The 27,894-nt window shown below is 30.9% G+C and overlaps 1 protein-coding gene across 1 annotated transcript in view; it reads right to left on the bottom strand.

The window, feature by feature from the left end:
* LOC128985255 (cytochrome P450 4g15-like) overlaps nt 1-26,553 on the bottom strand; it is a 68,176-nt gene extending 41,623 nt beyond the window's left edge. The window contains exon 1 of the mRNA XM_054404646.1: nt 26,376-26,553. Within this exon, the coding sequence (XP_054260621.1) occupies nt 26,376-26,553 (178 nt within the window). The remainder of the gene's footprint in view (nt 1-26,375) is intronic.
* Between the last annotated feature and the right edge of the window lie 1,341 nt (nt 26,554-27,894).

Here is a 27,894-nt window from a genome sequence, read left to right as displayed (position 1 = left end):
CCATTTGAGATATTTGAAATTGGTTTTCGGCAACCTTCTTAGATATTAAAGACTACAATAATTATGGTCAATTTTGAAACTTCTGCCTTAAGGGGTAGCGGGGGTAGGGGGTAGCTCAAAATTTTCAAATGACAAGTATAGTCGAGTTTGGTATCATTTTACAGGTCTACTACCTAAGGGCAAAATTTTCAAAACTGACCATAATTATTGTAGCCCTTCTTATCCAAACAAGTTGCCGCAAACCGATTTCAAATATCTCAAATAGTTAAAAAGTTAAAGAGGGTGCAAGTTAATTTTTTTGTCACCCTCATGGTTATTTCGATTTGAAACGTTTTAGGACGCCATTTTGTTATTAGTGAGCCGATTTTGGTTTTCTTTATGTCAATGTTAATGTTTCGTCAAGACCTGTAAAATGATACCAAATTCGACTATACTTGTCATTTGAAAATTTTGAGCTACCCCCGCTACCCCTAAGGGCAAAATTTTCAAAATTGGCCATAATTATTGTAGTCCCTCATATCTAAGAAGGTTGCCGCAAACTGATTTTATATATCTCAAATTGTTGAAAAGTTAAGGAGGGGTGCAAGTTACTTTTCAGCCACCCTGTATAACTTTTGTAATAGGGCTATATGATAATTTCGTTAATGTTTTTTAAACATTCAAAAATAAGTGTTGTACAAACTACCTGTTATGTGTCATCTTCCACTATCGGAAAAATTGAACAGACTCATCCCTCAAATATGTCAAATAGTTTAACAAAGGCATCAAACAGGTTTTTACAAAAGGTGAATGTGTCTACATATTTTCCCATTATCTCCAATAAAGGCAACCATCTATCTTTGTTTAATATCAGCGCATTGACAACGGCAAACACTACGTAATTTCAGGTGTAAAAGAAACGCTTATCAACGCCTAGTCACATTATTTACTTTAATATTTTACCGATGTTACATAAAATATAATCGATAGTATACATTTTCTCTGTATGGTGATATTACGCAATTTCCTTGTTGAATACTATAATCTACCTATTACAAAAACTAGGTTATGTCTGTCTGTCAGGATTATTTTTTTATCTATTTATCTGAAATTAAGCACAAAAAAGGTATGTATACCTAGGAATGTCATAGGGCCATTCCCTTCCTTGAACTCCTCTCGGGCTACGTCCCAAGAACGTTCAAATCTTAAAGGTAAGGTTTTTAAAAGTGAATATTGATTAGTCTCCATGACAAATTGAGACAACTCACTATGTTTATCTTGTTGTTGATATTTCACAGTCCGTCAAATGAGCCTTTTTCCTAATTCCTGACATCTGTGGTACTTTTCAAAGCTATCAGGTGATAAAAATTGTATTCTTGATAGATTTCCATAAAAACAGTAAGGAAATTTAAAATGTATACATTTTTGAAATATTTTTAAGTTGTTGTCTACACCTTTAACTGCTTAAAATTGGTTTTGAGTATATCATCAATCATATTTATATAAATATATTAAAAAATTTGGCCTGATTTATAGCGATATACATTGAAGAGAGCCAATGTTTGCAATATTTTGCTTTGCCATAAAAGTTTAGTAATCATAATTTTAAATAATTCCCACACGTTCTCACAAGCCGGAGTGCTATTACCCAGAGATAGCTTCCTATATTTTTTTTTATCGTTGGCTTTAGGTAATGCAACTACTATTAGTTAACACTAACTACACTTATAACCTTATTTTAAAAATCTGAAGCCATTTTACCTTTGACTCATGTATGCGTTGTCGCATCTTAGAGTCCTGAAATTGGTAAACCATTTACTGTAACTTCCATTTGACGTTACTTTTGTATAAGTACAGTAGTAAACCTAACAGAACTAAGATGTATGATCAAATGACATGTGTTTGTAACGGAGGCTGTGCAACAATTTGCTTTTCCATAATCAACAGTAAGATGTATTTGTACGTGCTATGAACTATGACATGGTATAGCGACATATTAATGGTTATAATTTATTGTATATGTCGAAAATATGAAAGAACTGTGTTAACATTTTTATGGTACGTTCTTCTCCACGGTTTTTATATTATGAGGTTAATCATTGCACTTATGCTGACTATTATTAATATACGGATTGTATTGTTAGATCGCCGATATTATGTTTACTTTCCATAACAGCTGTACCCAGTATTGTTATGTTATCATTGATCATGTTATTAACTGAGGTTATTGTTGTTATGATTACATTACTAAGATTATTAAACAAGACATCATATCATTGCCTTGGATACAGAAGATAAAAAATTTACGAATCATGTCTGCTGAAGTATTTCTTTTATATCTATATAATATATATTTTCTGAGGTACCCTAGAAGTTAATGAAACTCATACTAACTGGAGGGTATATTTTAGCTGTGCATTATTTCCCCTGGAACCTTTTCATAGTTTTCATACTCAATACAATAAATGATTTTTCATAATTGATTTTTTCGCCACAATGATGGGCCTTGCTTTCTAGATGTCCCATTTACATGTTAAAACTGTATCCTGTCTTCTAGCGAAATACATATATGCCAGTTAAAATCATTAATTATCTAAAATTGTTTTAATTTTATAAGACTTAAAATTCAGTTTTATTGTTAATGATAATTAATTTAAATGAACAATTATATTTTTTTTGCGAGTTTTCCAAAGAAACAGTTCTCAACATGAAAATATCACCCAAGTTATTATTTATAGCTCTACCGTGCATGTCTACAATAATACTGTATTAACAACATTTTATACGGAAACTAACTATTTTAGTTTAAAACGATTCAAACTACTCCGATGAACATTTGTATAATTGAGTACAGTGTTTACATAAACATAACATATTGTATATCACGCTTGATATACATCAAGCGTGATAGTATTCTTAAGCTAATCTTAGAAGTTACTCTACTCAAGAATACTGTAAACAGAGGTATGCAAACTAAGTTTAAGTTACAATATTTAACAACACCGCAGGTCTAGTTTAAACAGTTTAACATCACAGGTTCCAAACACGAGGTACTTGTAGCGGATTATCCTCTGATGGATGAGTGCTAAAGGCTAAACAACACAATCACCACAAACAAGTTGTACACACAGTAGTAAAACCACTTACACTCGAAAAGTTGGAACTAATTGCAAAATAAGTACTATTTACATAACAACTCCTACTATATAGCTATTTTAATTAATTACTGTTTCAATTACCTAGTTGCTGTCAGCCAAGATGTTATTTCAATTTTGATTGGTAACCAATGAAGTCAATGTTCATTAATGTGTTTAACTTTATTAGTTTTGATTTGTGTATGTCTTTTATTTTTTATAAATTACTGTGTTTTTTTTTTTTTTTCTTATGTCCAATACTTAAAATGAACTAGTTCTCATATTTTAGATATTTTTAAATGAATTTAAAACGATTAATATGGAAAATCATGCCTTTGGAATGAATAAAGCCTACTAATTTGTGTGTAAAATATATTTTATTATTATTTCAAGATTCAAAACGAAATAAATGGTTTTTTTATGTTTTGCATTTAATTGTCCACAAAATATATAAATTTTACATTTACAGTCACAAGAGTCTCCCAAGAATTTGGGCATACGCTCCAAGAGAGAGTTCTTATATACTTTATGACACATAAAAGGGGTTGACGGCCTCTTATAGCCTAACATTTTCTTGACCGCATAGGCTTCAAAGTCCAATTCACGCAGCTTAAAACCCAATGCAGGAAGTAAACCGATACAGAGGGTAAGACTAGATAAATAATGATAAATACTGTTATAGGCTCTGGAAAATGAACCTAATGAGACATCACAATCTGTGTACACTCACCCACCCCGGTTGAGTTTCGTAGCCTAATCGATAACTAATTTATTTATCTAAAGGCTCATATTTAAATGCGTATTTTTAAAAGATATTTTTCCGTTAGCCCAATAACTTGAGTGGAAACCATTCTATTTTGATGATATTTAGTTTTTAAAATGTAAACCTTGATAAGCTCGAACGAGTTTCAGAATAAGAACCAGCATGATCGGATTTGGTAACCGGAATTATGAGGGGGTTTTGGGGGTAAACGTTGGGCTTCATCATTCTTTATCTCAAAATAAATTTCTTGCAGATCCTTTCTAAACCATTTCATGGACTTTAAAAAGTTAATAAAAGTATTGTGATGTATTTTTTACCTTTAATTAATACGGAGAAAGTTTATTTTTTTTATTCCCATAAAATTAGGTGATTATAAATTCGCAATATGCTTTGTCTATGAATTTGCTGCGGGGGGAGAATTTTCAATATCTTAAGTAAAATCACAAATACTTTACCCAAAGTCTATTAAATGTGTGAGTCACTCGATGATTTAATGATCAAACAGTAAAGATCCCGCTATTTTAATGATACGCAAATAATACATCTTTTCAAAGAAGTTGAGTTTACTTTCGTTATGAAGCATTTGTGTAAATATCATTATATAAAAAGAGCCTATATTTGATTTTCTTGTTTTTATTCGTCCTATGAGATAACAAACATGTTTACATACGTAGTTTGAATATTATTATTAGATTTAGTAGAAACACTACATTTGTGGCAACACATATGGACATTCTTAAGATAATTAATTGATTTTTAGATCAATATTAAGTTCATGAAAATAATTCCGATTATTGATTTAAGATTTTAATTATATAAGTTTGCTTCAAAAATATTTCAAGGTATGGAGAACACAAATCTTTATGAATTCATTTACAGAAATATAAACTTAATTTATATGGTTGTAATCGTAACACACTCTTTGCCTGAAGTGGTATTTAAATGTATCAAGGGTTTATCTAATCAATTACCCATGATTACTTAAAAAACATCAAATATATTAATGTTTAACTGGGATAGTGTAATAAAAAATATCTTATTAAGTGTTAAGACTGAGTATTAAAATCACAAATTTGTATTTAATAAATAAAACCTTCGTTTATATTACCTCAGAAAAGGGCCACAAAATATGACATTTTATCATTATTAACTCTTTATGTCAGATAAATTAACTTTATGCATCGAACTTGTTAAACAGTTTCCCAGAGGTATCAAAAGAGGAAAAACATAATTTATAAACACATTTCCCTTAAACTCCAATAAAGGCGATAATCTATCTTCGTTTTGTCAAGGTATTGATAAAGGTAAAACATTATAACACCATGTCGTTTTTGCGTTGTCATGAATGTAAAATAAACGAACAATGCCTGGCTGCGTCATTTACTTTAATACTGTATCGATAATGCAAACCGTTTATTGTAAAACGTTTTGGAGCTTTACTTTTAGTTCTAACGTGTTCTAATTATGAAAACTTCATTGACCAACTGAAATGTTATTCAACCTACTGTACTTAAATTAGCTCGTGTATTATTTACATGATATACCGAGTTTTACTAAGCTTAAAACCATCTTAAGTTTATGTTTCCTATTTAATACTGTAAAAGTTTTCTGTCACAACGGTTAAAAGTAACTGTTAAAAGTAACGGTTAAAAGTAACGGTTCCAAAGTATTGGTGTTATTGTGGGTTGTTTTGTCTAAATTTTGCCAAACTAACTTCTATGATCTAAACTTAATTTGTATAAGAATATTCCAGATATAGCTTTACACATTCAATTATGACTTTATTATTAGACGACTTTCCTCTTCAAAATACTTGTACACGAGGAAAGTAAGAAACACAAAGTTTGTAAGACTCCATTTCCGGTCACGTCGGAAAAGTCAACACGAAAAGTTACTTTGATTGAGGAAGATCTTGTCAATACAAGTTTGAAAGTAAAAGTAGTATTTACTTTGCCATCAATATTAGTGTAAACTTCTTAATAACTGTTTCATGAACATTTGATACCGCCAAGCTTCTATTACACCTAGATATTGTAAGTAAAGTCAGTCTGTTCATTTGTATCATATACTGTTTAATAAATTACAGGGTTTTTTGTATTTTATGATTTTGAATCAACCACTTGACGGATTTTCATGATTTTTGTATTAAAAGAAAGATAATTTTGAGAACTAGGGGATGTCGAAGCTATAATTTTAGTTTAAGGGTTCAGTTTTTTAGAAATTAAGTTTTAATTTAAAAAAGTCTAGCAGCCGACGGTAACATTCTAGACTATCTTTTGGTATAATACTCGTAATATTTGCTTTACGTAACAGCTACAAACATTCAGAGTTTGTGACACAAATTCAGCATTTGTATAAAAATTAAATGACATACGAAGGGTTGACTTATTTATACTATGTGTAATGCTATAAGGAATGTTTAAACACCCAGATATATAGGTGCTTTCCAGAAGTAAAAGGCTTGGCTGGAAGGCTATGCGTGGAGGAGAGAAGATACATCCACTTTTAGAAATGTATTCCAAGGAGTACCACAAGTAAGACGTCTACTTGGAGGACCTAGCAACGAAAGACTTCTCCAGACTTGGATCAACATTAGACGAGGCAAGGGATAGAAGAGAATGGGAGGCCAACATCCTCTTAAGATTTCAGTGGCCTCTGAGGTAAAGTAAAATGTTCTTTAAGTGATAGTAAGCATTGGAAGGTGATAAAGTGAACCACCAATCCCACTTCAAGGCTTTTCTAACCAACACAATCTCTGTTTGATTATAAAATTATCAGATTTAAAATGCATGTCGTAAAGATTTTACGTTCTAAATTATATTCATTTTAATCGACTACTTGATTCCCGTACGTAGGACGAGTCAACAGCTAGTTTTTATTTATTATGAAATGTTAACGCCTTTGTAAGTACAATTACAATTCATCATAAATTGCCTTTTAATTCATGTTCTATCGTTTCCTTTGCATCATAATTGAATATTTTAACCACAGGAGTTCCCTTACAGATTGAAAATTAAGATCTAACCGTACTATGTTGTAAATTTCATATAATATTGATATAAGTTTGTATAAAGTACACAAGCCATTCATTCAAACAGAAAGTTCAAATTTATTTTATAGATAGTCAATATATCGGTTACAAGGTACAATGTTATCATTGGTCATATTATGAGCTTATATAATACTATCGTAATTACATGTACATAAATAACATTATTATGGAAATCGGATAATCATTAATATCAAAATCAATAACTTTAATTAATTGTGTATAATATACCTTTTTTATGATAGTGAAAACTACTATTGAAAAATAAGTGAATTAAGGAAATAAAAATACCAATGAGGGTTAAAAATGACTTAAAATACACAAAGTAATGAACTCTTTTACATGAACATAATACGAGGTTTCGTATTTGTTATTGTCACAATTTATGATTATCCTAAATGGTAAATAGTTTCATTTTGAGAGTACCAACTTTATACGATTAATATACAGTAGTAGCCAGAAGCCCAGAGAGAGAACATTTAAATAAAGTGCCTCTAAAACTGAAACACATCAATTTTCAATATTAGCTAATCTTTTAGCGATAACAAATATAGCAATTTGTAATGTTTGCCGGCCATTTCCAGGATTAAAAATAAACTATATACTAACGGTATTGTATTAGTATGTAATTATGTAGATAGTTTCAGTTGTTTCATTACATTTTTTATTGGGTATAATTTCTAAGTTATATTTATAGTTATCTAAGTTAAGAAACACTTAATTATACATTATCACAAAAGTAATGTTTTCGTTATCACACTAGTGTACGCAAATATAATTAATATATTCGAATTAGTCTTTGTACAGAAGGAACTTTATTTGATAGTATGCAATTTAATTTTCAAGGGAGACGAATAGCCTACTTTTACTCCTTAAAAATGTAATAAAACGATATAACTAATATTTAAGACTATACGGCAACATTGTGTTTACAACAATGCTCACCATTTAATAGGAGAAATAATAATAGCTTCTTTTCATCTGCAATGTATCTTGAAAATCCTTAATTATTGTTTTATTAATTTCCAACCAACGTAGCCAATTTCCAACTTAAAGTAATTTTTTGAAAAATGGTTAAATTGAATTTTTTTTAGAACCCGAGTAACCAAATTGATAATAATCTTTAATAATAATATATTATTAAGTTTTTTCGTATTTTATTCAATCATCAATCAGCGAAAAACTTTAAAATCTACATATTTTTCCATTAACTTCTCCTCATTTTGTTTACTCGTTACAAAAGCTAATTTTTCTATCCCGGTTCAACCAATCACAATCCAATCTCACTATAATCAATGGTGACATTAACATCAACTGAACCGAACCAGACAGATGTAAATCCACTACAGCTTTCAGGTCAAATTGGGGACTACTGTAATCAGTATTGGAATAACAAGCATCACTCATGTGACAATGTGTGTGTTTCTGTGATTTGTGATAGTGTGATCTTTGACCCTGTATCAAAATTGAAATATATCACTTTAAAACGTATACTGTTTTCTAACGGATTTAACAGAAATCTACACTACATAAAAAAATACAAATACAACTATCTGCAGGCCCCTATGGATGTTAACAACTTGTTGTGGTTATTTGATAAACCAAGAACAGCGTGTTGTATGCCAGGTCCGAAAATCATTATTTTTTATTATTTTATTTAACAAACTCACTCCCATGTGGGGAGAAACCTTACATACAGAGGAGTGTAACGGCTGGATCTGAACCTGTTAATTATTATAATCGAAGTTTATTAGCTAACCTGAAATCCAGTTTTTTTCGTTGTTCATCCAATAACACTTATGTAATAGAGGGAAGACTACGCGAGCTCGTATGATAACCAAACAAAGAGGTGTGCTGGAAATATTTTGTGAGTACACTTAAAACCTTGAATGCACAAGTAGTTTATTTCAGTTGTTAAAGCATTGTACCATCGGCGTTTTGATAATTGGTTGACTGTGATTGGGAAATAAGACGGTTGTTCTCAGTAGAAGGTAATTTATTTTTATCGCTAAATGTTTCTGTTACACTGTTATAAAATAGGGTTCATCTTTCACAAAACCCCACGGTTACCAATTTATCTATCATTACAGAATTTCAACGTCTTGAAATTGACTGCCATAATCCTGATGCATTTAACATTCCCCTTAAAAATGATATTTACTATGTATACAGGATTTGTATGGATTTTCAAAGAACTATGTCAAGTATCCAAACAAAACAGGTTGTTATAATAGTCATAATGTCTCGTTTCAAAATCAAAAATTAACGTAAAAATGATTCTTCTATCTATAATATACATCTTAATATTTTCGTGTTGTAACCTGCAACGTAGGCTAAACTGAGAGATGCTTGTTTAAAATACGTCCTGTTATCCTTCTAGTGTAGTTTTTTTTGTTACCAGCCAAATATATTTCTTAGCATATTTTATCACAAAACCTAATGTTTTTTTTTTATTTGTAACTACCGCAAATAATGGAGATTTAAAAATGGGTATCTTTTAAATTTAAGAAAAAGATTTTACGTTATATATTTTTATGAAAGTTATTAATATGATAGGGGCCTATTATATTTTTATTTTACCTTCTAATTTAAACCACATAGTGTACATTTTAAACACAGCTGCAAAAATCTCACTTTTGAGGGCCTGTTTATCATACATTCCTCAGATTTAACAACAATATGAGTGAAAACCTACTTAAGCAGTGTTTTCCATTCAGGCAGAATAAACATAGGAGCAGACTAAACATCAAGCATTCCACTTCAATAACAACCCTTTTACAGCCACTGAATGTTTTCTGCCCCCGGAATTTCAGCATTTCTGTTTCCTAAGAAAAATGTAGGCCTACGTCTCGTTCAGTAAATTGAATGAACTATAGCTTTCAATTCAACTGGAATATTACGTATGGCGTAAATATTTTATTTTTTATTTTAGCTAAATTTAAATATAATTTCTTGTACTCAATATTTGGTCATTATTTTTAAAAGTTTTGTTATGTTTTGTTTTTATAATGTTATTATTTAAAAGAATATATTTAAATCAGGGCAATGACACTGTAATTAAGAAAATACTTTGTTCAAGATAAAACTGTCAAACCCGCTTATGTTCCCAAACATAAAAACTGTAGATATATATACTCAGTAAAATCTTTAATTTTATAAGGAATGTATTAACAATAATATACCTTCTAGTTGTAGTTCTAGTGTACTTCGCTTATTAAATCATCGTAAAATTGATGAAAATGGTTTTAAATTTTACCAGAGTGGTGGATAATTGTGGGGTTTGAAAATCACTCTCATTTTAGAACAATCGAACAATTTATACATAGAACAGTTCTAGCCATTTTTCTTTCCTTTTTCCAAATGGGTTTTAGAAATATCCAAGCAACATTTGTACATGAAAGCACATGTAAACTATATACAAAATATAACTTTTCGTAATCAATGAAAGACGTGATCAACATAAATCAACAACTCAAATAAATTTCTATCGTGGTGTTATAATAACTTCTCTGATGGTTCAAACTTCGCTTATAGCTGTAATTCCTACTTTGAAAAAAAAACCATAAGGGATATGTACCTTCAAAAACCAAAACACAAATAATGTCTATTTTTTTCAGAACAGCCGTGTAATTAAATTTCGTATTTGACTGAACAAATTTGTTAATAATGTAATAACGACAAAAACATGAAAGCAATTCAAACTAACACTTTAGTTGTCACAACTTAAGACTCCTAAGTTTGAAACATTAACATCGGGGACAAGCAGTTGCCTTGTATCTGCAGTGCTTTGTGGCTTTGCAACTTTACTTTAGAACGATGTCGTGCTTTGGACTATCACATAATTTGTTACTTATTGACTTAAGATATAGTTGTTTATAATGTGTTAAAAATCTTCTAGATTAAAGACTTTACATAATAGTAACTGTAATACATAAATATTATGATCAAATGTAATAAAAATGAATTCCTTTTTATCCTTACAAAGTAGAATTTTTTTTATATTTTTAATTTTTTTATATAAATCATGCAAATTTTAATTACATAGTTTAAGTGTGGGTAAAACTAGTGTTTGTAAATACATTGTATTCTACAAATAACATTTATGCTCCATTTAGAGCTATCTCCTACGTTTTTTTCATATGCTTTCAATGTGACTCAATCTGTAATTATGATTCGTTCTAACTTGCCTTTATACTATCGAGTAGTTGGTTATTACAAAAAATAAGGTTTGAATAAGATCAGTATGTTAAAACGGTAAAATATTGTATTAACAGTGGGGTATAAAATTTGTCTTTTGAATGCTTGTTAGGGTAATTGTATTTGATAATTAATCGATTTAAAACGTCCCCTCCTGCCAAAGGGGTTTTGAGATCCTAAAACATAAATAAATCCTATTTTACGTCCCAAACTAAAAAAATAAAATATATAACGTATCACTTAAAATTACCATTATTTGACTTTTGAAAACTTCTCATACATTCTTGCTACCAACGCTGAGAAATTGGTGCTTATTAAAGGTTTAACATAAGTAGTCCGTTTTTAGTATGTAGAAGATAAAAAAGGTTACTATGAAAAATTAAATTAATTAGCTGTAGACCCCACTCAAACCCTATGTAAGCTGATATAAAGCATATTTTACAAGATAAAATACATTAGTGCAGGGTAAGACGTATGGGATTTTTCAGCCTATGTTAATATTTAACATTAATCGTTTAAAATGTGTTTATAACCAAAACTTTATCAAAACTAAATAATTTTTTTGTTTTATCAGGCTATAACAGGAAAGTGACTTAGTTTGCGAAAAAAAATAAATACTAAGCGGATTTCAAATAAGGATTGTAGGTACGTTGGATTCATTCGTAATTTTAAAACCTTTTTTGTGTGTAGTTAATTGTTAATATACTATTTACTCACCAACACTTAAGCTTAGTTATAACGTTCTACGATCAGGGATTAAGCTTTTAAGGAAGCTGCAGCATTGGTCTAAACATAAAATATATACGCTTGGATAATACTTGACTAATTAAATTACACATTTTAGCAGGATAACGTTTGTTTAGTATTTTAATAAATCATAGATTCATGCAACAATGTTGTCAGTTGGCTTAACTCCATTTGGCTTTTTTGCACACATTTAATTACTATTGTATACACACTCCTTTTTAAACACACAATACGTATTAAAATTATAAGAAATCTGAGACCTTATTAACTACCTTTGTGTTAGAACTTAGCATAACTCTAGGATTACAGTAAAGTTTCAAAGACAAAACCGCAAAGTACCCAAGACTTGGCGACTGCTTGTTGAGCTGTTATTGTTAAAACTTTGAACTTATAATTGGAGTTGTATTTCAAAGAAGTTTAGATAAAAGTTATTAAGATATGACATAGTTGAATGTTAAATTAGATTCACATCCTCATAACTAACTCGGATGTATAATTTATTTATCTTACCCTATTTTATATTTATTTGTTTCAATATTGAATATGAAAAGGGGAGAAACCCCGAAAATGAAGGTGAACTATTTATATAAGGAAAAAGATTCATCACTTTAATTTTTAGGTGTATATAGCGATATTAAATTATGTCGTAGCAACAAGAAACAATTAATTATGACTGAAGAGTTCATGTTATTTAGGAGTTATAAATATTACTACTATCAGTTAATAATGGCCGTTAGTCTAACGTAACCTTGTACAAATAGTACATAACTGTTGTATAAATAAATAATTGTAGTTGAATAAAGGGATACAAGTTCCTAAAAAGCTCAAAATTTTATTGTACAAAACTTATTGTAATATTTAAACAAACTAAGAACCAAATTATTTATTTGTCAAGATGGATATACTACATGTTATAATTAAGTGTTTAAAATTGTGTATTGTACTTAATTGCACATTACATGCAAGTGATAATAAATCATTTAGCTGTAACTTCGTGCCTGCCGTTCAAACTTAGTTTTGTTTTAGCAGTTATCAGAATAGTTTATCTATATGGTAAATAAAGTCAAGGAACACATGCTACATGGAACCTTAAATCTCCATGTCCTATCCTGATCTTTTATCGGTTAATGTCAGTCATTTTTTAAGCATTACTAATTGTATCTTAACGCTAAAAGTGCTAGAATATCTCAAAGCTATAAAATCCGCCACCTGAACAATTTTGACGGTCATCGGACAGTACAGTATTTTAACGAAATGAATAAACTTACATTTAGTGTGGTTTTATGATCCATTTATTTATTGTATGCTCATCATCAACCGACTTATTAGCTTTCTAAATCCATCCATTCTGTACAAACAGGTACAACGATTCACAAATACACATTCTTAACCTACTTATATTTAATTGAATCATGAATCTTTGCATTTTTAGTTAAACCTACAAAAGCAATTCTCTCTAACACTTTAGTTGTAACAGCTCAAGACTCCTAAGTTTGAAACATTAACATCAGGGACAAGCAGTTGCCTTGTATCTGCAGTGCTTTGTGGCTTTGACTTTGCAACTTTACTTTAGGACGGTGGATTGTTTCATGCTATGTGCATAAATAATTTTAATATTTTTTAAATTAAAATGACTAATTTTTGTTATTTGTTAGCTAAGTTATCCTGATGTTAAAAATAACTCTTATTTAAACTACAGCAGTTTCTTTCTTCGCAACAAAGCAAGAAAGTAAACGCATATAAAATTAGTAATAAGAAAACTAAATTTTATGATACTCTTTGATTCAAATGATTTATCTAAATGGAAGAGTACATAATTTTACTCTAATATAAATTATTGCAATTTAGTTTATTTAAATCAAATACTAATAAGCAAAAATTCTAACATTGCAGTATTTATGTTGGTTTTTATGGACACAAATCCACTATTACTTTAAAAAAAAAACTTTCGGTGTCCATGTAATGCAAACAAAATTTATTGAATGGAACTGATATGTCTATTTATGGACTATATATCTGTTTTCACCTGGAGTAAGCTAAAGCACGTCAACATATACAGGAATCACATTTAATATAATCTATATACGGGTGACAAAAAAGTCTGGAAACGGCTTGATATTTTTTTAACTAAATTCGTTAGAAAATTCAAACCTGTTCAACAACTTATACAGTATGTATGAAAACTACTCTTTGCAAGCATTGCCATTTTTTTAACTTCACCAGGGGACGGCCAGGAGTAGGTACATAATTTTTAATTTAAGCATAGGTTGATATGCACGTCATTTTAAAGGTCTCATCAAGTGGAGTTCATTGCCGGAAACCAAGTTAAAAAGGGTTCATCCGTTACAAAATTGCGGCAGTCCAAAGTTCTTGCGGAATATACCTGCAGAGGCCTTATCATTGGTAAATACTCATAGTCAACATTAGCCGGGAAATCTGAAACCCGGTTAAATTTGTTTTGAAGGTAGAATAATATAAGTCTATGAGCCAGTTGACTTTAAAATACAGTTTCAGCTCTCAAGCTAATGTTTTTATTAGAGTATTTACCAATACTCAGGCCTGTGTAGGTATATTCCACAAGAACTTTGGACAGCCGCCATTTTGTAACGGATGAACCTTTTGAGACGCGGTTTCCGGCAATGAACTCCACTTGACTAACCTCTTAAAATGATGTACATACCAACCTATGCTTACATAAAAGATTATGTACCTACTCATCATGGGCCCCCTGGTGAAGGTCAAATATGGTAATGCTTGCAAAAAGTAGTGTTCATACATGTAAGTTGATGTGAAAGGTTTGAATTTTCTAACGGATTTAATTAAAAAGATATTAAACCGTTTTCAGACTTTTTCGTCACCCTGGTCATGTTCTACGAGGAAAGAGGACTTTCCTTTTCCTCTGCAAATAAAAATTGTTTTTATAGTCTATTTTAAAGTTTCTTTAAAACCTTTTTTCTCAGCTCGTGTACATCGCAGGGGAAAACTATGCATATTGTTAGAATGATATTTTACTATAGATGTGCAGAATCTATTTATATAAAATCCAATGTATGTTTGTTTGTTTGTCCTTTATGGACTCCGAAACCGCTCGACAGATTGTAATGAAACTTTCAGGCATTATTAAGCATTATTCAAGGATGGTTTGTGTGAAGTTTGGTGCAGATCCGTCAATAGGGCTCCGCCCCAGTGGCTCTGGAGTATCCCATGTTTACCTTATGGGTACTCATATTTAAATGGAATTAAAGAATCTTAACAGCTGGTTCAACTAAACAATTTGATTCTGTGATGTTCAATAGCATTAAAAAGGTAATAGGATTACCAACAGGGTGCAGCACTATATCTTTCTTAATTGATGACAATAGCTAATTTGCAACCAAAAGGTGAGTGAGCGTAGCGAACGAACTTCAACCAGGACATGATTGAGCCATGCGAACGAGCTCATCTTAAAAACGAACGAGCATTTGACATAAAACCACATTGGGACAGGACAACGTCTGTCGGGCCAGCTAGTACTTTATAAATTAAAATAGGCTAAAAAATAAGCACAAAATATTAATTTAAATATGTTTTTAAACTAACATGGCTCTTATGAGTTGCCATGCTGGTGAAGAAATAACAACGAAATGTAAACAGGAAATCAAAACAAATAGATGAAATTCAAATCAACAGTTTTCTTTACAGTGTTAATTAAAAAAAGAGACGTCAGGGTTACAATGCCAATCCTTTGCCCAATCTTTTAAAACTGTGGCAAAAATTTTTAGGGACGAGAGCTGCGAGAAGTCAAGTTAGATTCTTAAGTGCATAGTAAGAGACAAAATAAGTGACTTTCCTCGATACAATGGTGCTACCAGATATAATATATACAATATATAAATACGAGTATCTATATTTTATAGTATAATATTTTTGGTTGAGTTTTCAACCACTGGACGACCTCTAGTAAACATCAAAAGACAAACGCCAAACTTACATTGGATTTTTATTATATAGACCATACCTATTATTCTAAAGTTATACAAAATATAAATACATTTGCTTCCAAAGAGAGTTTATTTAAAATAACTAAATAAGATTAGCTTCTTATACCGCCATTGTACATTTATTTTCAATAAACCTAATCAAATATATACTTTTTCATATACTATTGATTTGTACACCATTCATCTTGGCCTCAATTTTTTTTACTTTGGCTTCCATATTTAATTTCAGGTAAAATATTTAGGGCGCGCAAGGAAAAATCATCAAAATTACAAGAGGAAAAAACTAAATGCAAATCGAATTTGTTCACGGATTTTACTATAATTATTTTTTTATCTTTTGGTTTTACGACATTAATTTACAGTTTTTGAAAATATTTAATTTTCTGAATTTTTTTCAAATAGGAAAATGAGCTTTTATTGGTAAATAATTAACTTACAGAGCAAAGGATAAAATGGGATGAACAAAAATTTATCACTAAATTAAAATTATCAATGGCTAACAGGAGTATAATGAAGAAATAATTATGCCCGTACGTTAATTAAATGATATTTGCTGGCTTTAAAACAAACTGACAACTTTTATGAAACGTGTGTTTTCAATATTAATTAACAATTGTAAAACTAAACCTTTGTCTATCTTGTATGTCAGTACGAATGACTGATTTGACATACAATTGTTAACTATTTTATAGGTCAAATTACAGTTCAGATTTGTAACTGACTATATTTACTCCTGCTGTTTTCATGTTCAATAGATATTCATGAACGATTCTCATAAAAAATATTGATTTGTGTAGTGTTCAACTGTCGATGTATTTCATCAGCTTTAACAATTAGCACCACGTCATTAAGGTACAAATTATATATTCTATTACTCTTCTGAACGAATGTGTATTTTTGTGAGTGGCATAAAAAGTTGCAATAATTTTTTTGTATAATATTAAAGGAAATTAAAAATAGTGCTTTGTATAATTTTTTACGGAATTACAACCACGATCCAACAAAACATTAAAACATTGTTTTCGTTACGTATAAAAAAATGTTGAGTTATGATAATGGTTATGATTTACGTTTTAACAAAGAACTTTTATTTTCCATAGAGACAATAATTCACTTTTTGAAAACTCTCAAACAATCATCAGTACAAACAATTCACTTAGTAAGTCCCCTTTTTTAAACTAGAACTCCATGAGTCTTACTCGTCCAGTGTTGGTGGGTGTGGGTGTAGGGATCGCTGTAGGCTGGGTATTGGGTAAAGTATTCAAAGGGCCACCTCTGTCACCTCTTGGAGGTGTCGTGTTGGTTCCGCGAGTACTTGACCTTCCCATAGTTTCCCTACTCCTGCACCTCCAGCATCCTAGTGGTGGGGCTTGTGATAGGTAGGAAGTGAGGGACTGTGCTCCACGAGAAGAAGAGGAAATAAAAATAGAAATGCACCACCGGACAAATAAAAAGTCCTGAAAGTGAAGATTATACTCTCGAGAGCGGAAAACCAGTCAGCCCTGGATCATCTGCTGAAAAGCCACTCAGAAGGGAAGATAAGGGTGAGGGTGCGGAACAATCAAGACAAACACTGAAATCCAAGCCTAAGATGACCCTGAAGTGCCCGTCACAAGCTTCCAAACTTATGGGATGAAATTCCAATGATGATTGAGGGTAACTGAAACAATGCTAGGAATCGAAACCAAAAAGGAGATATCATCAAACCATACCATTAAATTTGATAATCTTTACTAAGGACTTATTAATGAACGAGAACAATTTTAAGATCTACCGAATGAAGAAAATGCCTAAGATTATGAGGATTAGATTGAAATACTTGAAGGAATGTCTTAATTTTGCTGTAGAGTAACTAATAAATACTCTTTCAATAAACAAGTTTTTTTATTATTTTTGAAGTATGCGTAAGCTATTCTTAAGGGTTTCCAAAAAATAGATAGTAAAATATGTTGTGGAATACCTAGGCCAAGTCAACAATTTTTAAATGTATATTTACAGTAAACCAAACACCAATTTCCAAACCACAAAAATAATGCAAATATAAGCCGACCCGGGTGAAGCATTCGCACTGTATCCTCCTCAAATCCCACTAAATAGTACCATTAACTTTATATCTACACTAATTATAGTGTAGATATAAAGTCAATGATAGTACACACAGCTAGTACCATGTTGTTTGTGTGCCATTGATGTAGGTATGGGTTGTAAGTAATATGTGCGTGTTTACATTTTTAGATTATTTATTTTCAAAACAAGGTAAAGACACAATGTTTGAAGTGATGATATGGTCATATATTAGTGTGAACTGTGTGTGAACTGAGCTGAAATTAGTGTCAAAGATCACACTATCACAAATCACAGAAACACACACATTGTCACATGAGTTATGCTTGTTATTGCAATACTGATTACAGTAGTCCTCAATTTGACCTGAAAGCTGTAGTGGATTTACATCTGTCTGGTTCGGTTCAGTTGATGTCAATGACACCATTGATTATAGCGAGATTTAACAATGAACATTGGAGGATAATAATTTTACTTGTGAAAACCAAATTTGGAAAATTGTATCAACTTATTAGTTTTAGTCATGACTATTTTTCTTCTTTTCGTTGTTATACCCTGTTTGCCAATTTAAATGTAATAAGAGGCGATTTCTAATAATACTGTTTTGAATATAAATTATTAAGTTATGATGATTGAATCCCAAAAAATATTTATTCTGCATTACAATTATTTTTGTGACTATCGAAGTTTAAAAACCAAAATTGTTACTTAAAATAATTCCTAATATAACCTTATTTACGATGATGTTTTAAGTCTTTGTTTGATTAATTTTGTGAAATAAAAAAATAATCCAAACCAAAAATAGTTGTGGTAATTTTAAACACTTGTCTTGCTATTTTCAATAAGGTTGAGAAATTATTTTACTAGTGCTTTAAAACATAATTGCTATAATTTATATTTTTGTAGCCAATACAAAGTGTAGACAGCTGCAGTAAATACTTTAACAATGTATAATAAGATAAATAAAAATAAGCTCTCCAACAACAAACGCTACCAAAACTGAGCTTACTTTAATTAATTTCAAACTACGTTTGTTTGAGTAAATCTATTAATATTGGGTTGTGTCATATTCCATCACGATAATTATAAAATATTCTTTGAAAAGAATTATTGGCTAAATATTTATTTGTTATTATACTTAATTGCAATAGCATGTTATTTTCTCTTTTAAATTAATCTTGTTCATTTGTCTATTTTATGAAAATTACTTATAATTTCATTCGTGACATATTATTGCTGAATTGTGTTTCCATTATTAATTTGTGTTACTGTTTTACTCTGGGTGATATTATTTTACCATGATAACCAAACAAGGTAATCTTATTAAATTATGTGCCAAAAGTTATTGGATTGATTTCATTTTAAATTGGTATATTATTTTTGAGGATAAAAATGTTTCTTAAATATTCAACTACAACAATTCTGCAATAATGTGTTATGCTAACTAACTGACTTCAAAGTGAAAGGATGTGTTTTCTAATATTCGTTGGTCATTACAATCTTATTATTCAGTTTGAATATTTTAAAATAATATGTCCTATCTAATTACTACTTACACAGAAAATCTGTTATTCACTGCTATATAATTGAATTATAAAAATCAAATAGCTCCAAACACATAATATTAATCCAAAACTACCATCTAAGTTGAGAACAACTTTTGGGAGCAAAAATTGGTAAATAAGCTTATAATAATTGTGACTAAAGTAAAGTTCGTTAAGATCTTTTAATTTGACGGAAAAAATCCTTCAATAACATTTCGTGCCAGGTTGACTTCATCGAAATCTGTCAATGAGTTAAGATTTAACAATCCGTTTAACAGATTATCTGACAAATCCAACCATTTGCGTTTACCGAGTGAATAAACCAATCTGTTAGATTCAGTACTTTCGTTGTTAAACTGATTATCAAACCTTATACATGCTAAGAATGCAGTAACGCATATATTGGCAATGTGTACAAATAAATTATTATCATGTACCTTCCCGTCTGCCATTGTTTAACAATAAAATTATCAACAGGGAGCTTCGCCTGTGCTTCACAACATAAAATCCCCCCACCACCGCAAACCTGCAGACTAAGCAAATTTCCATTTTCCTGGCTGTATTTCTACTAAAATATTCCCTTAAAATTATCCGATTTATTTCCTATTTAAATAACATTAATTTTAATTAGTACTTAGGTTTTCTGCTACAGGGAAGGTATTGAGGTGTGTTTTTGATATATATATATTGAAATGTTGGTAGCTTAGCATGAAATAAACAAAATTGACAAATTTGATTAAAATATATCCATAAACAAGCAAACTAAAATAGCTACATAAGAATAACACGGGCATTTACAGTTTTACAATTCTTTGAATTGTCCCAGTAACCGTTAGGCAACAACGCTTCAATACACATATTTTTCAAAATGCTGTATTTCTTTTTTTAAGTTCTACAAAATGGTTTGGAAAGAAATTGTCAAATTTTGTGTTTTTAGGGTCAAAAATGGGAAAATCAAGTTTTACCCACTGTAAAATAATGCTGGGTCGTGAAATCGATCGAATAAACGTAAGTTTACCCGTTTGTACCAAATTTCATCAAAATCGGATCATGTTTGCTCGAGTTATGACACTAATGGACAAAAACATATATTGTATATACTTGCAACAGAGCCCGTTGTAGCTTTAAATACAACGGGTTTCTTGGAAATAATTATTATGAAATTAGTATACACTAGTATACTCAATAATAAATTATTGGTTCAGATTAAGCACATAATGGGTGTTTTTGGCCTCTGGGGACCTCAAAACGAAAAACTAAATTGTTCCCGGGGCTAGGTCTTACCATGAGACCTACGGTAATAGCTCATTCCCTATGAGAAATTCACAAAATGCCGCTCACCATTCTAAATGCGTAAAACATTTACTGTTTTAAATTTGAATGGATATCATGGTAGAAACCATGCTGCACTTGTCAACAGTTAAAGAGTATGTTTTGACTTTCAAAAACTGACGTTTTCCCTATGAATAAAAACAAAACACTATAATAAACATCCAGATGTATTCAAATACCATGGTACAATGGGGAACTTGTAGTTTAAATATTCAAACCAGATTGCATCCCATGATAAGGTTGGAGAATAATTGTGTATTCCTGCAAAGTAGCCTACATGTTGATTCTCAGTATAGTTGCAGATAAGAACTTATATTTTATTATTGGACCAATTTTTTTATTGGACAAGTTGAAATACATGCAGCTTCCATGTCTATTCAAATTTAAAGTAAAAATTATATAAACCTGTAGTATAATGACTGTTATATACATTTTGTGTTACAATAAAACATCCACTCCTCCCTCCGCATGCCCAATGTGTTCTCGCCAACTTTTAACAAGCTTACCTTTCTAAACAATGATGAATACCCAGAATACCGACTGTAATAGGTGTCCCTTTGTTATCCTGTATTCAAAATCCCTTAATTAAAACTGCATTGCTATTCACAGCAATCCATGTAGCCATAGCTCTTTGGCTTATTTGGTTGGGTTGGCAATATTGTAAAGTAGATGAGCATTAGGCTATAAATATTAATTATGGATTTCTTTGTATAGCTTTATGGTAATGTTTAAATGTTTTACCGTTTGATTTTTAATATTATGTACTATATTTATAACGTTAATGGTATGCAATATGTGTTATTAGTTTAAGGAAATGGAAACTAAAGATTTGCTATTTTAGCTATTACAAATTTAAATTATATCCGTTGTGTAATTTGAGCTCAAAGTCAACATTAACCATGAATTAACAGATTGTTTGAAAGTTTTGAAGAACTGGTATGTTTATTGTTCATATGGCAAATATTGTTTTTTGGGGGGGAGGGGTTCTGTTAAAATTAATCCACTTGCTAGGGGGGTTCCTGTGTGCATTTTATGTATAGAAAAACACCCTAAGGGATCATGTAGGTACTATGTGGGTTATCATTTTTCACGTGGGTGCCAGCTTGGCAGAGTGGGCATAACCTCAGAATCCGCCATTTTAAAAATGGCGGCGGCATTTATTACATGAAACTCATTAGGAGCTTATATCTCGAAAACGGTAATATATAGCGAGTTACTTTTATAACAATAAATGTTGCTTACACAATAAGGAAAAACTTTTGTATTTACAAAAATGCCCTAAATATAACTATTTAGGAGTAGTTGAGCAATTTATGTTAATTCAACCTATAAATTTTTACTTTGTTTGACAAAAAAATTCTAATATCTTTAAAAAACTGTTCCTTTTTAATTTTGCACATAGCACTTATTTCTCTTTATATTTAAGGTCAAAATACCCCCACCGAAGCAAACCTGCAGACTAAGCAAACATTTACCTGGCTGCATTTCTACTAAAATATTAAAATTGTCATATTCATAGTATTTAACCTATACATTTTATCTCTGTTGCCAAAAAAATCAAATAATTATAAAAAAAGCTGTTATTTTGTAATTTGGCACATAGCAAAAATTATTTCTTCGCATTTAGGGTAAAAAACCTGCAAAAAGCATTCGAGAAGCTTCTGGCAGATATATAAGCTATTAAAATAATATAACATATTTTTAAATTAATTTTTTGTTATTAAATGACGCATACAAATATAAAAATAAATATAAACCTTTCTATATACTGAATTTTTATTATTACAAATAATAATAAATCTACGGATGTAATAGAAATTATTATTATAATTCATAACATTTATTATTAAAACGGCGATGGAGCGGGAACGGGACCGGCGGCAAAGTTGGTGCATCGGCCAAGCATTGACGTCGCGTTAACACAACCAGTACCTTGACATTGTCCTTGGTGGTAGGCTGCTTTGGACTGATTGTATTGATATTGAACTAGTTTTGTGGATCATAAAATTTGAGCGCAGTTATTGGATCTAAATTATAAGCCTTTTGGGTTAAGAGGAATTATATCTGTTCCCTTTTGTAGTCATCAGAAAAATTAAACTGTTCACAATATACTTGTGAGCATTGCGGCAAAGAGTAACCACCATCACTGTGTCCAAAACTCAAAGGATCGAGTTGAAAAACGTGTTCTTCCATGCAATGGATTTGGAGTAGGCTACAATAAAAAGCACGTAAGATATGCTGTATAGTAGCTCTACCAGACAGAAAATCTTTACGAGCTAAGGATATTCTTTGTACAGTGACAGTGTAAGTATATCCAGTGTCTTAGATCAATCATAGTTTCACACTGAGTATCCTTTTTTTTAATGTGAACTAGATACTTCACTGTGTTTTTCAAACTTTATTCTATCTCTTCCTTCTCATCTTTTCCAAAGTCCATTAGCAAAGTACTGTACTTGGATTACATTTTAGGGTAGCACGCTTTGTTCCAAATTTGCTGGCAAAGTCACAGCCCGTTAAAATATGGAGTGCTGAGAGAACTGAGCAAAGGTTACTTCCAAGCCTGTTTGCTATAATGTGAACTAGTACATATCATGAAGTTCTGGCTGTACCAAGTCGCATCCACAAATCCTGCAAACCTTCCGAAGTGAATCCATTCATAAAGTGTAAAGCCAACACTACGACATCTGTATCCGAAGACAGAACTACGACTTAATTTGATAACTCGAGCAAAAATGATCCAATTTTGATGAAATTTATCACAAACGTGTAAACCTTCGTTTTCAGACGAATTCGGACTATTATACCAGCACGATCGGACTATGGGAACGGGGGTTTATGGGGAGTTTAATGGGGTAAAAATGGATTTTTACGATTTTCGACCCTAAAAACACGACATTTTATAATGAACGAAACCATTTTGTAGAGCTCAAAAAATAAATAACTTTGTATATTGAAGCGTTGTATGCCCAAAAGTTACGGAAATAATTTAAAAAAAAAAATTTTAAGTTTAAAATTCCCATGTTATTCTTATGGAGAATAAATAAACTGTTTTAGTTTGCTTGTTTATGGATATATTATAGTCAAATTTCAAAAATTTTGTTTCATTCATACTAAGCTATCAACATTTCAATAAAAATATATAAAAAACACCTAAATACCTTCCCTGAAGCAGCAAACGTAAGTACTCATTACAAATCAATGTCATTTAAATAGGAAATCAATCGATCAATTTTAATATTTTAGTAGAAATGCAGCCAGGTAAATGTTTGCTGATCCTGCAGGTTTGCTGCGACAGGGGTATTTAGACGTTAGATGTAAAGAGCAATTAGTGCTATGTGCCAAATTTAAAAAACAGTTTTTTATTTTTTTAAAGATATTAGAATTTTTTGTCAAACAGAGTAAAAATGTATAGATCAAATTAACATAAATTGCTCAACTACTCCTAAATAGTTATATTTAGGGCATTTTTGTAAATACAAAAGTTTTTCCTTATTGTGTAAGCTACATTTATTGTTATAAAAGTAACTCGCTATATATTACCGTTTTCGAGATATAAGCTCCTAATGAGTTTCATGTAATAAATGCCGCCGCCATTTTTAAAATGGCGGATTCTGAGGTTATGCCCACTCTGCCAAGCTGGCACCCACGTGAAAAATGATAACCCATATAGTACCTACATGATCCCTTAGGGTGTTTTTCTATACATAAAATGCACACAGGAACCCCCCTAGCAAGTGGATTAAATAAGAAATGTTGTAATTATAAAAAAATTAAGGTAGGTTTGGCTCAATAACGTCAATATACTGCATTTAGTTATATGAGTTCTGCCTCCCAAAATGGTTCCAAAGAAATTGTGAAATATTATGTTTTGAGGGTCAAATATGGGAAACCCCATATTCCCGCAAAAGTAAATCGGTTCCGGGTCTTGTTCTTGCATTTCCACCATTCATAGTATAGCTTGGGGAAGTTAGCTAACATGAAATTTCAAACATTACACAACAAAACTTCCATTGGTAGTGCAATTGCATTTGACAACAAAACAGATTTTTTTATTATTACTTAAATTTTAAAAGCTCCAATCAAAGTACCTGGTTAAGACCTTAGGCATTTTATTGCATTTTGACACTGTAGTTTACATTTGTTTTAATGTGTAATGTTTAGCCTACAACTAACCCTTAACAAACCTGGGGATAAAAATGTCACATTAATATACAATTTAAATTGCATACGTTTTTAAAGAATGTCCTAACAACTAAGTGAATTATGACTGTTATTTTCTTATATTTGTTAAACAGATTGTTAGCATTTGTTTCTGAGGATGGTTTGTAATGCACTAAGTTGTTGGTTTACCTCTGCTTTCACAGTGGAACTATCCAAATATTCCCTAATGTTTGTCTGAAATCACTGAAAAGCCTTTGAACCTAGAATGTAAGCATTCTAGACTCTTCGTAAAATATGTATGCTACTCTTTGGCACTGGCTTAAACCGAATCGTTTATTTAACTAACCCCATATCAACTATTGGAAAGGTAGGCTGAATTTTAGAATATAAAGTAAAAAGTTAGAACAGTCAGTAAGAATATTTAATTTGACAGTTCAACTAAATGTAAATCAAAACTTATTACAATTTCATTAAATCCGATTGATATAATAATTATAAAGATTGTGAGGGAAGATCCTCTAAGAAATTTTAAGCATATAATATAAACATCTTAATGAATATAAAGCGATGTTCTCAAGTTTTACAGTACTTGGATACTTGAAGTCTATGTCGCTTTTATTTATTTATTTTGCTACCTACGGTCCAAACAAACCAATTTACAAATTTTAAATGACTTTTTTATGACTACATCTTAAGAGTCAAGCCAAACATGTAATGGGACTTTTGTCTTAACTAATTAATATGAATGACTTGACAATACACTAAATTTAAAACCTGATCAAATTAAGACTAAAAATAGATAAATCTGTATAACAATTTAACAAAGAATAGACTAATTATTAATTGACAACAATGATATTAAATAACACTTATACTAGATAACAACAGTAATAAATAAATAAATTGAGATAATAAGCTTGTACTTGGAAACAGAAATAACAACATTTCAATGTAGCAGTCCAGTCCAACAATTTTTTAAAGATTCGCCACTCATAGGGAAGAGGTCGATAAAAAGTGACATAAAGTGACATATGTTGGAGGGATTTTTAAGCCTGTTCAGAAAAATAATGATCGTACTAAGGAAATATAATTGCGAAGAAATTGACCAAACATTTGGCTTCACAAATTTACTTCACCTTGGACCATATGGATACTTAAGAAATTTTCTTTTAACCTTAAACAACTTGATTACAAAATTGCTTAGTTTGTTTTAAAAATACTTTTCAGGAAAAGTTGTTAAAACTTGTTCGGGAAATTTAACTTTTACTCACCATCAAACTTTGAAAATTTACAAAGCCCGGAGTCAATATTGAAACGTCGTAAGTACGCGTCGTAAGTATTTAATGCTATACAATATAACAGATAAAAGGATAACAAAAGAGCCTCTCTCTGTTTCTCGTCTAATGAGTCCTGTGGTTTCAACACCTGTCCTTCGATCTGGAAGTTCGAGGACAGTGAGATTGATTCCGCCTACATCGCCTAGGCGGCCACCCCAACAGGCAGTTTCTAGATCCATCCTTCTTCGGCTGAGGGCCTGAAGCCAGCGGCTTCCTGCAAGAAGGCAGGCCGCGAGTAGAAGAGGATCAGCCACAATATCTCCCATTTAAGGAATTTGGAGGGTAAATTAAATAGTCTAGTTGCATCAGTTCAAAGGAGGCGTTGGCACCCTGTTAGGGGTAGGCCCCAAAACAATACAATACAATTTTCAATTTATATTCTCATTCTTAATGATTAATATTTTATTACTTATTAACACTATAATTACTGATCACTATATTTTAATAAGAAGGAATCACAATACTTCATAATTTATGTAAATTCATAATTCATAATATTGGTTTCACCCATGATTAACAATAATGAAACATAATACCACAGACAGAAATTCTTTTTTGCTATGATAATACTATATAAGCATATCGAGTAATAATAATAAGAGTGAGAACCAATTATGGTAGTCTGGTTTTTTTTTACTTTTAACTTAATACTTTAACAAAGTTGAAAGTAGAGACTAAATCCATGGTTAAATCTGTAAAGTTTGTTGGTTTTCATTTGGATTGTAAACAGGATTGGAATGGTATTTGATCGTAATTAACTTTTATTTTAATTTAAATAATTTAATTTAATCTTTCAGTTGGAATAAATATTTCAAGTTCAAATTACTTGCTGAATGAGATAGTTTTTACAAAAATATACTGAACAATTTGTAATCTGTAGACTTCCCTAGCGTAGTGGGTTAAATTAAACGCTTTAAAATGACAACTAATTTATGAACATTTGCGAAGAATTAAGGAAGTTATGGTGTACCGACAAAAAATGCACTTTAGAAATTATAATATACATAGATTATTTTACTGTTCCTATTTCTGTATTACGGATCAACGGAATTAAGACTCTTGACTCGCATACTAATTATTTCACTCAATTCAACATTTAACTTGTATTTCGATTAAAATTCTGACTTCATTAAAGTTGGTCTCTCAAATAAATGTGATAATGAAGCTTAACTAGTGTGTACATAATAACCATGCCATAAGCTGGTAATTAGTTCACTTTAATCTTTTAATAAAGGAATTGCTATCATGCCCATTTCAATTTCAGTGCATGAAGAGGTCTGAGTCAAATAAGGAAGGGTACAATTCCAGGGGCACAATTATAGTCCTAGTAGGAAGGCTAGACTGACGAGGGGTACACACTCCAGAAGGGTACAATTCCACCCCGTATACTGACCAAATAAGCGATGAATTCTAATTGGGGGGGGGGTTTCAATTCCGGAACTTAAAGTTTTTGGATGTCGGTGGATTTAATTGAACCACTCGTGTATAACAATATAAAAGTTTTATGAGGGGGGTACAATTCTAGCCTGTGCACACGGTCGAGAAAATGAGACGTCACTAACCTGTGACGTCGTCTAGCGAAGAGATGGGTTTGGCGCAGGTGCCGA

The sequence above is a fragment of the Macrosteles quadrilineatus genome, unplaced genomic scaffold (genome assembly GCF_028750875.1).
Source record: "Macrosteles quadrilineatus isolate MER2022 unplaced genomic scaffold, UCM_ALF_1.0 Scaffold_2__2_contigs__length_208266976, whole genome shotgun sequence".
NCBI lineage: Eukaryota > Metazoa > Arthropoda > Insecta > Hemiptera > Cicadellidae > Macrosteles > Macrosteles quadrilineatus.
The sequence above is the reverse complement of the archived record's forward strand: the minus strand, read 5'-3'. Positions and strand labels throughout refer to the sequence as shown.